The sequence below is a fragment of the Ipomoea triloba genome, chromosome 15, assembly GCF_003576645.1.
Source record: "Ipomoea triloba cultivar NCNSP0323 chromosome 15, ASM357664v1".
NCBI lineage: Eukaryota > Viridiplantae > Streptophyta > Magnoliopsida > Solanales > Convolvulaceae > Ipomoea > Ipomoea triloba.
Window position 1 is genome coordinate 14,032,594 of NC_044930.1, and position 15,097 is coordinate 14,047,690.

The window sequence follows — 15,097 nt, forward strand, 5'->3', positions numbered from 1 at the left end:
TATAGATTAAAAAAAGGGAAAATAGCACTTTTTCCCCCTATGTTATGTGTTTATAGCACTTTTTCCACCTGTGTTATTAAAGTGGCAGTTTTTCCCCTTGAAATGTTAAATTTGCATTGTTACCTTTAAAAATAATTATTTCATTTATTTTTCTTTTCCAACAAATTTTTACTTATATGAATGGATAATCACGATTCGGTTCGAACCTAACCAAACATTGTAGCAATCATACTGAAATAGTATGGACGGTTCTGGTTACAATTCAGAACCGAAAAAAAAATTAAATAATTGTTGAACCGTGAACCGGAACTTAACCACAGTCATATATAGTAAAAATGATCAAACACTTATTTTGATAAATCGGTACGGTTCGGTTCTAATTTCGATTTTGAACCGCCAATCAAAACTTATTTATTTATTTATTTTTATAATTTTATTTCTAATTTAAAAATAGTTTAGATTCAACAATTATTTTATTTTATTTTTTTGGTTCTGAATCGTAACCGTAACCGTCTATACTATTTAAGTTCAATTGTTACAGTGTTCGATTAGGTTCGTATCGAACTGTGATCTTCCATACATATTAGTAATAATTGGTTGGAGAATACAAAAAATGAAATAGTTATTTTTAAGGGTAAAAATGTCAATTTAATATTAAAAGGGAGAAAACTACCACTTTTAAAATAAGAGGGAGAAAAACTGCCACTTTAATAACACAGAGGAAAAAAGTACTATAAGCACATAACATAGGGGAAAAAGTGCCATTTTCCCTTAAAAAAAGTTTCTAATCGAACTCGATCAAGATATTTTAACTTTTATGCGAATTTCATGGTTTACAATAATATTTACAATCATATTGTATTTTATAGTATAAAGAAGTTGCATTATTGGTACTAACAAAATAATAATTAATTAATACAGAAAAAGATTAGGCAATTATTGACAGAAAACATTTTTTAAAATATTTATAATAATCAAGAGGGTATCTGATTCTTAATTTCTTTTCTTTATAATAATTTCTTAATTTCTTTTCTTGTTTTGACAGGTGGCCGGAGATGTGAAGTTGGCCATGCATTTTCTTAATCATTAAATTAGTGTGAATGGAGTGTTATATATACTAATTATGTCATTGTCACCATTATTTGTTTTGTGAACACTGTTAATGACTTGATGTGGTCATGCCTACGCCATATTTTATTTTATTTTTTTTGGGTTCCACCATTTTTAATTTAGTTTATTTTCCTGTTCTAGAAGGGCTGTTGCCATATGTCAAAAAAAGTTGATAAGTATGTATAGTAGTTGATTATGATAATTGTGAGGGTCATTTTCCTACGTGTCTACTTCATTTGTAACGTGCTGTGAACCGGCTTGATATTTTTATGATAAATACTAGTATATGTTTTATGTTTATGATTTCTTTTTAATCGTGTAAGACGATACAATTAAATTTTCTTGAATCAGTCAATAAAATAATTATACTCCTTTTACATTACGTTTGGCTGATAAAAATAATTTTAAAAATTTTCTAAATTGACAGTTCTACTAATATCTAAAGAAAATTTATAATTCCTCTTGAGCGAAATATTATATTTCACGCGAGAAATTAAACTTAATGGTACAACTAATATATAATATTTGATGGAGTACGTTAATACCATAAATAGTCCTCCGACTATTGGCTAATACTTTTTTTAGTCCTCGACTTTCAATTCGGCCACATATGGTCCTTTGACTTTCATTTTTTTTATCATAAATAGTTGTCCGTTAAAATTTCTGTTAAATAGGTGTTAAATCTAGGGGCAATATCGGTAAATTGATTAATATTATTATAATTACTTCTTTTTGAGAATTATATGACAACATAATTAATTTCAAAGATTAATAAACATTAAGTTAATAATATAAAAACAAAATGGCCCTGACAAATCACATAAATGAACAAATTAAATAAAAATCCATGATTAATGTTCGTAATTTGTACTTGATTAATTATATTAATTCAACGGTGGCGGTCTTCAGTTATGTCCCAAACAAAATGTTTGATTGATTAATGAAGAGTGAAAACTATTAATCGGCCATATATGAACAATCATGAAAATAATGGAAGCAAGGTTTTTGAAAAAAATTTCTTCTATTTTAATCTGTTGGTTAAATTAAAAATAGATAGCTCTAATATTAAATCTTCATTTTGTACGCATAATTACGAGAATAAGGTGCATTGTCTTTTTATTTAGGAGTATTTATATTCGTTAATTGTTTCAATTATGCTTGTTGGTGAAAAATTAACATTTTTATTTTATGACCATTATATATATCATTGACGATAATACCCATATATTTAACACCTATTTAACAGAAATTTTAATGTAGGACTATTTGTGGTAAAAAATGAAAGTCAGATGACCATTTGTGGCCGAATTGAAAGTCGATGACCAAAAGGAGTACTAGCTGAATAGTCAGAGGATCATTTATAGTATTAACTCTATTTCATATTCTATGATTGACTATTTCTGACAGAGTGTTTGGTTGGAAGGAAAAAAACGAATAATTAGGGAGAAGTGGAGAGAGAATAAGGTGGAATAAAGTAGGTCCGGGAAAGTGGAAAGAGAATAAGGTGGAATGAAGTAGGAAAATTATATTGTTTGATAGGAAGGAATAAAATTATTAAAAAAAAAAAAGAGAGAAGGAATATATGATATAAAGACTAAGACTTTCATATACTTTTAAAGACTTTTATAAATTTTAAAAGTTTGGAGGTATTCAATTCAAACTTTTAAAGAGTCTTTAATAGTCAGGTGGTATTCAATCAAGATTGTTAAAGAGTCTTTAAAAGTCAGGTGGTATTCGATTAAAACTTTTAAAGAGTTTTTAAAAGTCATATATATCGTATTCAAAAAATTATGAATTTCTGTAGACTCTCAAATTTTAGAACTTTTGTAGACTTTTCTTTCTCAAATATAAATAGTTGACATCCAACCCTCAACCTCAAGATTTCAAAATTTTCTTTCTACAAACTCGGAAGATTTTCTCTCTCTATTTAAACTCTATTTTTCCCTATTTAAATTTTATAAATCGTATACCTAAATTCAATAAATTATTTTTTCTTCATTATCCTATATTTTCTTCATACCTAAACTCTACCAATTTTTTATCTCTCTTAAACTTTACAATCTTCCTCTAAAAATTCGAAAAAATATTATTTTTACTCCATTATTGCTTGTATATTTTGATTTTTTAGTTTTTTCTACGAAGTTTTTATCCCTAATAACTTCCTCTACGAACTTTTCTCCCTAACTTCTAAACTTTCTCTAAGAACTTTTTTTTTTCCTAAATACATGGAACAAAGCAAAGTTTTCATCTATCACCGTCAAATTTTACTATATTTTTCATAATATTCATATACATACTTATATATTTTGATTTTTATTCTTTTTATGTTTATATTCGTAATATATATATATATATATATATATATATATATATATATATATATATATTAACAACAAGCTATTACGAATAGCAAATTACTGTTTGCAACAGTAATTTGGGCTTGCAAATAGTAGCACCTTGTTGCTATTCGCAGTCCCAAATTGCTATTGCAAATAATAGTTCTTTGCTTGATGCCTAGCAGTATATAAAGTATAATTTTTTTTTATATATATTATTAATATTATATTTTTAACTTTTTTTAACTTTATGCAACTAGTAATTATATTTTTAAATATTTTATTTAAAAAATCTATTACTATAAATTTTAGTGTTCAATATTGTTATGAATTTTTTAATACTATATAAGTAATTTGTTATGAATTTTTTTTGAAATATATTTTTTTTTGTTGATTCTTATTAATACTATATAAGTAATAAGCATATAAGTCTCATCATACTATAGATAAAAATAATAATGTTGAGAATGTTGGTATGGGTGTTGAACTATATAATAAGAAGACTTTTATGATATATTATAACATGTTTTGTAAGAAAATTATAAATGACAAGAATCAAAATTGATGGATACCCCGATTAGGGTACCTGCCCCGAGAACACCGGTATCTGGAGCTCACTAGCTGACCGAGTAATGAACGGATGTGTAGCTCGGGTTGTGTAAATCTGTGTGGCTCAGTCCGAGCAGGTAGCCGGGAGGTGGTGCCCGACCGGGTGCATACCAAAAGGCGGTTACCTTACGTAGAATTTGGGATTTGAGTCGAGATTTGGGGTTGTTGCCTTCATCAGAATTTGTTAACTCCCATAGCAGTTGTGCAGCCCTAAAACTGCTTTCCTAAGTCATATTTGTTAAGTATTTTACTTATTTCCTTGAACATGCTTATTATTCTTGTATAAATAACCCCCTAGGGTCATATTGTAAAGGGGGTGGGGGAGAGGGGGAGCTCATTATTCATTTTCTCTTGAGTCGGAATACAAATACAGTTATTCTCTTTTAAGTTTAATCATTTTAGTTAAGCTTTACAGTAGTGTTGGCCAGTCGAAACGGTTGTCTCATAGCCGTAAAACTAACATTGACGCCGTCTGTGGGGAACTGATACAAAAAGTCTCGTTCCTATACTAGTACTATGATACAACACGACGTAGTCGGCGCTCAGGCCCGACTAACCTGAACGCTAATGCTGTGGCAAACAGAAATGTAAATGGAAACATAATCGTCATCGCCCCTCAGGAAGCTGACCGCGCCCTAGAAGGAGACTCACGCAGTGCCGGCCCTGGCCATGTTTGGCCAGGGCAGGTGCACTTGGGGGCCCCAAATATTGCTAAGTATATATGCACAGTCTGTATCTTCAAAAAAAATATACATATGCACAGTTTGTACATATATTATCAATAATCCGTAACAGTGTGGTGACTGTACTGTGCCCCCAAATTTTGGGGGCAGTTTTATTAAAAAAAAAATTTATTGTCGTGCGATGAGAGCAATGAAAGAAATATCATAATAAAAAATGGTTAAGTATGGAAAAATAAGAAGACTGTCTGGGAGTAGCAAGTACCTGGTAGGTGCGATGAGAGGCCCCGAGTAGAAGGTCCTCGACGTTTAACCCCTCAATGAAGTCCAGGTCGTGAGGGAAGACAACCTTGTCTAGCTAGTCGCCCACATGGTATTTTCCCTTATGAATGGCTTCATTCTCATTGGCCTCTAGGCCGACCAGTATCCTTTTGGCAGCCGGATGCTCAATCATAGTCTCACTGGGGCATTTCCTCCCTGATTGACGAGCGGGTAGCGCAGTCGAGGAGGCTGACTCTCTCCACCTAGTAGATACGGCGGCCCGGGCGCTAGCAGCTGGAGACCTACCGATGACCAGTTGGCCCAGGCTGCATGCACTTGGGGAAGATTTGGAGCCAGAAGTAGCCACGCCTTTACCCTTCTCGGTGGCAGTCAGGTGGGCTAGACCCTGCGCGCGAAGGAGTACCTTGCGATCCGTCATGGTGGCAGAAGGAGGCGATTGATCGTCCTCGGAAGAAATAGTGATGGCTTCTTCGGCAGTGGCCACGGTGATACGAGCGAGAGGATGGTGGGCAATTAGATACGGCGGCCCGGGCGCTAGCAGTTGGCCGACTGCTCAGTGTCGTTGTTGCATGAAAAGAATAAGAGTAAGAGCAGAAACAAACAACGCAGACGTTGTCAAGAAGAGAATGAAAGAGAAAGACAAACCTATTTTGGCCACGCCTGTAGGTAGCATACCAGCCATTTGCATGGCACTCAAGCGAGACTAGCAACAAGCTGAGAGAAATTCTTCCTCAACTAAGGCCTTGACTAGCTGCAGGTGAAAACGAATAAAAGAGATAAAACCAAGTATTAGATTGAGCTTTACCCAAATAGCCTTACAAATTTATTGCCTCATCAACGCAAGGTTAGTGCCAGCTCAAAGGATGCATAAAACACTCGACTAGAAATTAAATAACTTAATTCGTTATTCACAAAATAAAACTTGTGCAAGTGTGTTGGTACCCCGTATATAAGTTGTACAAAAACTCAATAAAATGAATATGAAAATTTCACAACATGTAACCTAAGTCAAATTCAAAATCATTCTATCATAGTGCAGGTGCAAAAACATGAAGGTACAAGCTGGTCCGTGATCTGCTCCAACTTCGTTTGCAATTCAAGGCAACTAGTGAGACCGTTTCTTCAGTTCAGAGATCTCCAATGGCTGACCGCAAATTTAGAAAGACTGGGTCTATTGAATCACGGGATTCTCGGTGCTCTTGCTCGTTGAGAAAAGAAACGAATTAGCTCTGCGACTTCTTCATCGTTGGCGTCTCTGTTGTTGTTGACCGACGATAGGAAGGGAAGGATGAGGGTTTTTATTCAATGGGCCAAAAGTAGACTCAAGTAATCAATACAATGCGCTATCAACTTAATTGGTAATTGAGAGAAAAACAACATCAGAGAAGAAATAAAACAACCCATTACTTAATAATATAGCAGGCAAAAAAAAAAACATAATTAATAATAAAAAAAATACATTAACTAATAAGAATTACTTATTAATTAGAAAAAGTAAACTGAATTATCCATGAAAATATTATTTATCAGCAGGAGATCAGGAAGACATAGTGACCTCCTATCCAAACGGTAGCAGGAGGCCACCCAAGTAAGAGGAAAATTGAAAGGTGGGTGTGGGGCAACCGGCCTGACAAAGAAGAACTCCTTCTTCTAGCCCTTATGGGACGATTCTAACTTGTCTAAAAATTTGTGACCATCCCGAGCACGAATTTGTACATGCCCGGGAGCCACAATACTGACCGTAGTCAGTCAGAAAAGCTAGTAGAAGAGATCTAGAGAAGCCTCCCTCTTGAGGCGATAGAGGACGGCAAGGAAACTGACCAGAAGGCGATGCGAGTTAGGCACTAGCTGTCCAAGCACCAACCCGTAGTAATTGAGAAGAGTGTTGAGAAATGGGAGAATGGGTACTCGGAAGCCGCAGCGAACTGACTGGTAGTGTATACCAACAAAACCACCCTCCGGTGGATTGGTGTTCGACTACTCAACAACTTCCCGCGTCTCCGCCGCCGAGCCCAGCAGACGACGAGCATGAGCACAATCGATGGCAGAAATAGAGGAACGAAGAAGAATGGGGCGCTCCAAGTCCTCAAAGTAACCCGAGTCTCTCTCCATGAAGAAGATGAGGAGGACGCTACAGAAGAAGATGACATTGCGATAGAGAAGGAAGAAAAGGAAGAAACTAATATTTTGGGGAGAAGAAGACGACGAAAGAGGGATGATCGGAGGAAGAAAAGGCGATCGGAGTAGCCAAGAGTGAGAGGAAAGCATCGAAGGAAGAAGAAGGATTGAAAATAACAAAGGAGGGAAATAGAAGGATATTTATGAGGATAGCCGGACGAGGGGATTGTGACACATGTCCCAAATCGGACAGACATGGAGCTTTCCGTAACGGTTGCCAGGCAAGACGGTTGTTATCTCGAAAAGGTAACCTGCGAGAATCAAGGAGGCGCAATGATTACGCCGTATTGATGGCGATGGTTGTAGAACCAGTAAGGAAAAGTGCGACTAGTCAGGAAAGGCAAATCTAGACTGGTTGCGATCCGATAGAGATGAGGTTGTGTTTTGTAATTCCAGTTTTATTTTTTATTTTAATTTATTTGAATTGTTAATTTTTTATGTTGGTATTTAACATTTAGATATTAGGCTTTAGATTTGGGTTATGTGGTGTTTCATGCATAGTTATTACGACGCCCCCGACCGCCTTATCGCCTAGGAAATGTTGAAATTCGGCGGTCGTAAACCTAACCGAGCACCGAACTGAATTAAATCTGAACCATTTCAAACTGAACCAAACTCTAATGTTAAACTGAATGGTTTAATTTTTTTAAAACTGAAAAATCGAAACCGAAAAAAAACTAAACCGAAGACCGAAATGCCCACCCCTAGTGTGCACCCCTTAATTTTAGAAAGATAATTGCAAGGGAAGCACAGAATTGAACTAATCTTGGTAGGGCATGGGGCAAAAGGTGAGCCTATGGTGAGAATTGAGAGTAAATTCCTTATCCCTAGAAAAAGGCATGAGGGGTTGAAATGAAGAAAGAAAGAAAAAAGGCTAAAAATGGCCACTCCTAGAGGTAAGATCCAAGGTGAGCAGTCTTGCTAGGATTTGGGGCAACCATTGCACCGCCTTTGAAAAAGCATAGAGCTCTATGTAAAGTCAGTTTTCCCAATGACGTTATCCTAGAAGATGAGTAAAAAAGAGAGGAGGTGAGCCACCCCGTTAGGATTCGGGTACCCATTGCACCGATCTTCAAAAAACCATTTAACACAAATTCAATAGTTTTGCACAGATCCAGGGGGAGTAAGAATATGCTCATCGCTTATGAAGCAATAGCTTGTAACACATTCTTTATTAGCACCTCCCTTCCTGCCCTTGAAAGGAATTTATTATTCCAGCTATTTATTCTGCCCACCACCTTGTTCTTGATAAAACCCAGGACTTCATTCTTCTTCCTGCCTATTAGAGAGGGGAGTCCAAGGTACTTTCCACCTGTAGGTCCTTCTTCAATGCCAATGATCTCCGAGACCACCTCTCGTGTAATACTGTCAACGTTTCTGCTGAAGAAGATGGAAGATTTGCTAAAATTTATAACCTGTCCTGAGGCAGCTGAAAATTCAGCCAGAGTTTCTTTCAGGAACCTTACTTCCAGCGAATTTGCTCTGCAAAAAAAAAAAAAAGAAAACAATCATCTGCAAAAAACATGAGTTATTTCCGGGGCTCCTCTAGCAACAACAATCCCATGTAGCTCCCCGGCCCTGGCCTCCTTATTGATCATCGCACTCAATCCCTCCATAATCAAGATGAACAGGTAAGGAGACAGTGGGTCTCCCTGCTTCAAGCCCCGCTGAGGGGTGATAGGGCCTAAAGTATGACCTTCCTGGACAATGAAGAAATATATACAGACCGGATACAAGTTGATATCATAGCCACAAAAACCATATCGAACCCCAATTTCAAGAGCACATCCTCCACCAACTTCCAGTTAACCCTATCATAGGCCTTACTCATGTCTAATTTCATACCAATACTCCCCACCTTCCCCTGACACTTCCTTTTCAAAAAATGTTGAGATTCATAGGCTATCAAGAGGTTATCAGTGATCATCCTACCCGGAACAAAAGCACATTGATTTTCATAGATCAAGTCATTCAAGAGGGGTTTGATTCTATTGGCGAGGGCTTTGGCTAAGATTTTGTACAGCACATTACATAGGGCTATGGACCTAAGATCACCCATGGTGATAGGTTTAGAAATTTTTGGAATTATCACAATTTGGGTTGAATTTCTACCCACTAGTAAGGACCTGGAGACTCTAAAATTTTCACAGAAGGTCCCAATAGTGTTGAAAAAATCCGTCAAGACCCGGGGATTTGTCCGGCTTCATGTCAAAGAGAGCAGTTCGGAGTTCCTCATTAGAGAACTTCCTAAGAAGTCACGTATTCTGGGCCTGGTTAACTTTGTTTTGGATACAATCAGTAACAATATGGGAATTCCCAGTTTGGCCTGTGAACAAGTTTTGAAAGTACCTGACCATGAGATTGTTCAGCTCAGTTCCCTTCTCCGCCCACTCACCATCCTCATTCTTGAGCCTTGACAATTGATTTATAGTGCGCCTCTTACGAACATAATTGTGGAAGAATGTAGAGTTCTGACCGCCTTCTTTTAGCCAAAATTCTTTTGCCCTCTGCTTCCAGTAATCATTTTGATGCTCAATGGCTCGTTGGTGCTGAAATTGAGCTTTAGTAAATAAAGCACAACCTTGGGGATAAGTCCTCCTTTTTCATAATCACCATTTGTTTTTCCAAGTACTCAATGCGCTGTCTGAAATTTTTCCTGAACGTTTTTCCCCACCTCCAGATTGCAGCCGTGCACCTATCAATTCGATCAAAAAGCTCCAAATCCCTCGTTGTTATCCAACTGTTGATAACAATTTCCCGACACCTAACTTCCCTCAACCAAAGATTCTCAAATTTGAAATGGTGTTGGTACTGGCGTGGATGTTCCCTAATTACTTGCAGTAGAATCGGCATGTGATCGCTCCTTGAGGAAATAATCGACTGTGCCCTAGCTCCACGGAATTTCTCACGCCAATCGTCTGTGGCCAGTACCCTATCAAGCTTGGCTTGAATTCATTCTGGTTTCCCTCGAGACTTCTCCCAGGTGAACTGGTGTCCATCGAAGGGAAAGTATGATAAACCGCTTTGTTCAACCGCATCTCGGAAGCCCTCCATCAACCTAATTTGTAGGGTCTTCAACTTCAATCATGATTTACCTGAGCTTGACCATTTTCGTGAAAGGTGATAGTTTTACTTGCAGATTAAAACAAATTATTTGTTTTAATTTAACTTTTAATATAATAGTTTTTCTATGTATATCTACTTAGCAGATGGTGTTTGGCAACATCTGAAAAATGCGGCCAGCGGAAAATGATTTTCGTTGACCATGGAAAATGACCTTTTTTTTCGGAAAACAACTTCCGAACAAAAAGTCCGAAAGTTATTTCCGAAAGAGGGGTGAAGAGTGGCGTCACGTATGGCTTGAGTGAAAGGGTTGGGGGTGGCTGCAATGAATAACAAGTCGTGTTTCTGTCATTCCAATTCCCTTTTTTCTTTCTTTTTTTCTTTTTTATTTGTCTTTATTTTTTTAATAATAAATAATATTATTATATATATTTTTATATTTTAAATAAAATAATAAAATATATAATTATAATTCTACTCATTTTCTAGAAAATAAACCAACACACAAAGATAATTTTCCAGAATGCAACCAATCACAGTAAATGAAACTGTTTTCTAGAAAATGACTGCAGAAAACATTTGCAGAAATCATTTTTCTGCTTTCCAAACACACCCTAAAAAGGAGTATCACTTCCTTTTCAAGCTTGAGTTATAGTAGCACGGGTGAAAATTTAACATGTGGAACAATGGTTATTAGTATCATTTCTGATGTCTATTATAGGAACGAGGTAATTTAATTTCTTATTAATATTCAACTTTAAAATGGCATCGAAATCCTATATCATCATTTGCCAAACTGGAAATATTAGTACACTAGCAGGATGAGAAACACAATTAATTAATACTTTCAAAAAATAGGGAAAAAGTACAAATATGTCATTGAACTATTTGAAGGATAACAATTATGCCACTGAACTCAAATAAGCTCCAAATTCATCTTTGAACCTGGAAAAAAAAAGAAGAGCAATTAGCATTTTTAGTAGGTTAACAACAAGTTTGTGCTGATTAGGATGCCATGTGTATTTTTTACTTTCTAAGCAAAAAAATCAGACTAAGGTTGTCCTTAACCCAGAAATTATACTCATTTACAAGATGAATTAGCATGCCACATGGATTTCTTCTTCTTTTTTGTTTTTGTTTTTTTTATTTTTATTATCCTATGTGTTTAGCAAGCTTGCTATTCTAGCCGAGATTCGCACAATTGTATATTCACGACACAGATCACGAGATTAACAATCGTATAAATTCTGTCAGGTAGTTTATAACGAGATTAACAATCGTATAAATTCTGTCAGGTAGTTTATAAATACTTACATTTTTGTACATCTATATATATTTCCTACCATTTCATTTATGGAAAAGTACTCTAATTTTGTTTTTTCAATGGGATTCAATTTAGGAAAGATCAAGACAATGATAGTAGGCACGTTGATGTTATTGTTGACATTAAGGATGTTCTAGATTAGCAGAATGTCTTGGTCAAATTTTTCCGCAATGCTAAATTCGAGATCAAATATAACCCTTGGGTTGAAATTAAAATGAGACTAATTGGTAAAAGGTCTAGCGGTGCTAGAACATATAACTTACCCACAACCTCAGAGATTGTTGCGCTTATTGTTGGTGACCTTGACCCAATGCTAGGCGAGCGTGACATATTGATTGAGTTTAAATCTAATGCCTTAAAAAGAATAACTAAGTTGAACCCAACATACTTACCTTTGTAGTATCTACTACTTTTCTCGTACGGCGAGGACGGGTTCAGGGAAGATATCATTTTCGATGGACACCATGCAAGCCAATGTACAGGGCGACAACGGGTTTCATCAAGAGAGTATTTCTCTTTTCGTATATATAAACGATTTGGAGAAGTTTTTACCATACTTTACGCAAAGAGGCTTTTCCAATAGTTCTTAATAGATGCTTACACCATGGTTGAATTAGGAAGGCTCTTATTCATAAGGAACAATAAAAAAACTTTGAGGTGCGAAGCATACAAAGGATTGTCAGATGCATTGACACGTGGTGAAATTGAACCCAGAACGTAGGGAAAGCGCATAGTCCTACCCTCAAGCTTTATGGGTGGAGCTAGGTATATGATTAAGAACTACCAAGATGGAATGACCATTTGTCGTTAGATAGGGTATCCAAATCTATTTATTACATTTACATGTAACCCAAAGTGGTCAGAGATACAACGTTACCTCGAGCTATTGAAGAAATCAAATTTTGTTCATGGTTAACTATATGTTGCAACATCTTGAGTTAGCAATCACAAAGGTCTCAAGATCTTAATTTGTAATGAGTCAAAAATTCATTGTAATTCAACTACTAATGTTGTTCACCAAGAAGTCTTTAATAATCTATGATTTTTTTTTTGTGCAAACAAAGGTTATTTCATTTATTATTGTTTCGTAACAATATAATAATTGTTGTTTCCACTAACTTAGGAAAATTGATGTTCAACAAGTTACTTATATATTACATACCTTATTAATAACTGATTTAAAATAAATTTTTAATATTTTTATTATAAATACATGAAGTAGATGTTGATTCCGTGCATCGCACGAGTCAATTACTAATATATTTAGAAACTACACCAAAAGAACTATTGAACACAAAAAATTAAATTTAAAAATAGTAAAAAATACTAAAAAAATAAACAAAGAAGAAAGTGTTAGTTTGACCAATGAATAATAAGTAGGAGGAATAAAATGACTTAGTTTGGCCAATGAATAAATAATACTACCTCTGTCCCATTTTGATTGTTTGGTTCGTTTAACGAGACTTGACTGAAATTATTTTTAATTCAATTTTTCATAATATTAAGTTTAGCATTAATATATAAAATTTATATATCTAGAAACTACATTAAAAGTACTATTAAATACAAAAAATTAAATTTAAAAATAATAAAAAATTACTAAAGAAAAATAAGTAAGGAAGAAATAGTTGGTTTGACTAAATAGTAAATAGTACAGGTAAAATGGGACAGAGGGAGTAATAAGTAGGAGTAACTTTTAAAGACTTCTCAAAATTTTGAATTGAACATCTCAAATTTTTTAAAATTTATAAAAGTCAACACAATAATATTTCATTCAGCTATACTTTTACGTCCAGCCCAATTACAATTCTAATTGGACCATACTGACCAAACCCAATTAGTTTCCATCTCTTAAACAGGAGAAACATAAACCCTAAACCCTAGAATCTTCTGCTACCTCTAGCATATCTGATATATCTGTTCGTTCCTCGGATTGCAACCACAGATCGAAAATCTCTCTTTGCAAATGTCGTGGAAACGCCTTGTCCCGACTCTCAACAGAGTCTTGGTTGAGAAAATCAACGCTCCGGCCAAGACCACCAGCGGGATCCTTCTGCCGGAGAAATCCTCCCAGGTCGGCGTTCAATTCTATTTTTTATTGGATTTTAGAGTGTATTTTTGTTATCTCTTTTCGCGTAGTCTGATTTTGACTGTTTGCTTATATATGCGAATGGGTTTGGATTGAATGCAGCTTAACTCCGGGAAAGTTGTCGCGGTCGGGCCTGGTCTCCGTGATAAGTCTGGGAATGTTGTGCCGGTAGCCCTCAAGGAAGGTGATAATGTTCTCTTGCCTGATTATGGTGGTACACAAGTCAAATTGGATGATAAAGAGTGAGTGATATTTATTTTTCTCAAAAAATGATAATCATACGCACACACACATACGTGTCTCCCCAATTTTTTTATTTTTTTAATTTTTTTAATTTTTTGCTTTTTGTGTCCTTTTGAATCTTTTTTTTTTCCCGGGATTTTTGCAGGTACCATTTGTTTAGGGATGAAGATATTTTGGGTGTTCTGCATGACAAATGAGCAACTTTAGTGTTTCAAACTGTTTTCAATTTTAACCATTTTGGTAATGGAATTGTTGTTTAAATTATCATCATTACTGAATAATATTTTACTTAACCTTTGTGTACTTGATCCACATTGTAAGACATTTGATATTTGAGTTAATGGCTCTAATTTCTTGGCAAAAATCCATTATTGTTGAGTAGTTGACAATGATTTGTTCTGTTCTATCTATACAATTGATATGCACTCTGTGGTTCTAATTGACAATGGTAATGCTGATTGGGGAGCCTAGAGGTTTGACTGTTTTGCATTGTTGAAGTAGTTATTGGTCTGTGTTTAAATTAATAAATTGTTGTTTATTTGTTTGGAAATTTGATTTTTTTTTGGCTAATTTTATGTTCTTTGGCTATTTGTCCCTACATAGGGATGGGAAGTATGAGAATTATTTAATTTATGACTGATTGAAAAATTACAATAGGCATTAGAAATGGTTAAAAGCAAAAAATTTCAAAATTATACTCTGTATCAAGTAAGCCTGCAGGAAATCATCTTATTGTTAGAAGATGATATGGGAATGAGGAATGGCTATTTTTGTATATGAACCCCATAATTTTTTGGTTACGAATTAAATTGAGAGGGGACTGATACTATTCTTAATTGTTTGGTATCTACTCTAAATTGTAAAGTGCATTCCTCACACCCAAATTCACAGAGGAAGTCATGGAAAGTTTTCTAGCCATGCATGATTCTTAGTAGTCTTTAATATATGTGATTAGTATTCATGTTATTTTATTGAATTATGTTTTACTTGCTTGCAGTGTGATTCATGCATTTGTGCTTCATTTGGTGTGCACTGTTAGCTTTGTGAGTCATAGCTGTGAAGTTGTTTAACTCCAAGACTGTGTTTGGAGGATTGGATTCTGATTCATGTCTTTGATTGTAATCATTATCATGTAAAGGTTGTGTTCTACAGGCTGCATCTGCTACTCTACAATGGTGTAGAG

The 15,097-nt window shown here is 35.2% G+C and overlaps 1 protein-coding gene across 1 annotated transcript; it reads left to right on the forward strand.

Annotated features, from left to right (window-relative positions):
* The first annotated feature begins 13,472 nt into the window (after positions 1 to 13,472).
* On the forward strand, positions 13,473 to 14,282 carry LOC116007351 (10 kDa chaperonin, mitochondrial-like). Its single transcript, XM_031248011.1, has 3 exons — positions 13,473 to 13,656; positions 13,774 to 13,913; positions 14,060 to 14,282. Exons 1-3 carry the CDS (start codon positions 13,549 to 13,551, stop codon positions 14,109 to 14,111), a joined length of 300 nt encoding a protein of 99 aa, XP_031103871.1. The 5' UTR covers positions 13,473 to 13,548; the 3' UTR covers positions 14,112 to 14,282.
* Positions 14,283 to 15,097: the final 815 nt, after the last annotated feature.

What these genes read in the sequence shown, in the direction of transcription:
- LOC116007351 (XM_031248011.1), top strand. Translation starts at nt 13,549, where the DNA reads ATGTCGTGGAAACGCCTTGTCCCGACTCTCAACAGAGTCTTGGTTGAG. An exon ending in TGCCGGAGAAATCCTCCCAG is followed by an intron (nt 13,657 to 13,773) that starts GTCGGCGTTCAA and finishes GATTGAATGCAG; the next exon opens with CTTAACTCCGGGAAAGTTGT. An exon ending in GTCAAATTGGATGATAAAGA is followed by an intron (nt 13,914 to 14,059) that starts GTGAGTGATATT and finishes GGATTTTTGCAG; the next exon opens with GTACCATTTGTTTAGGGATG.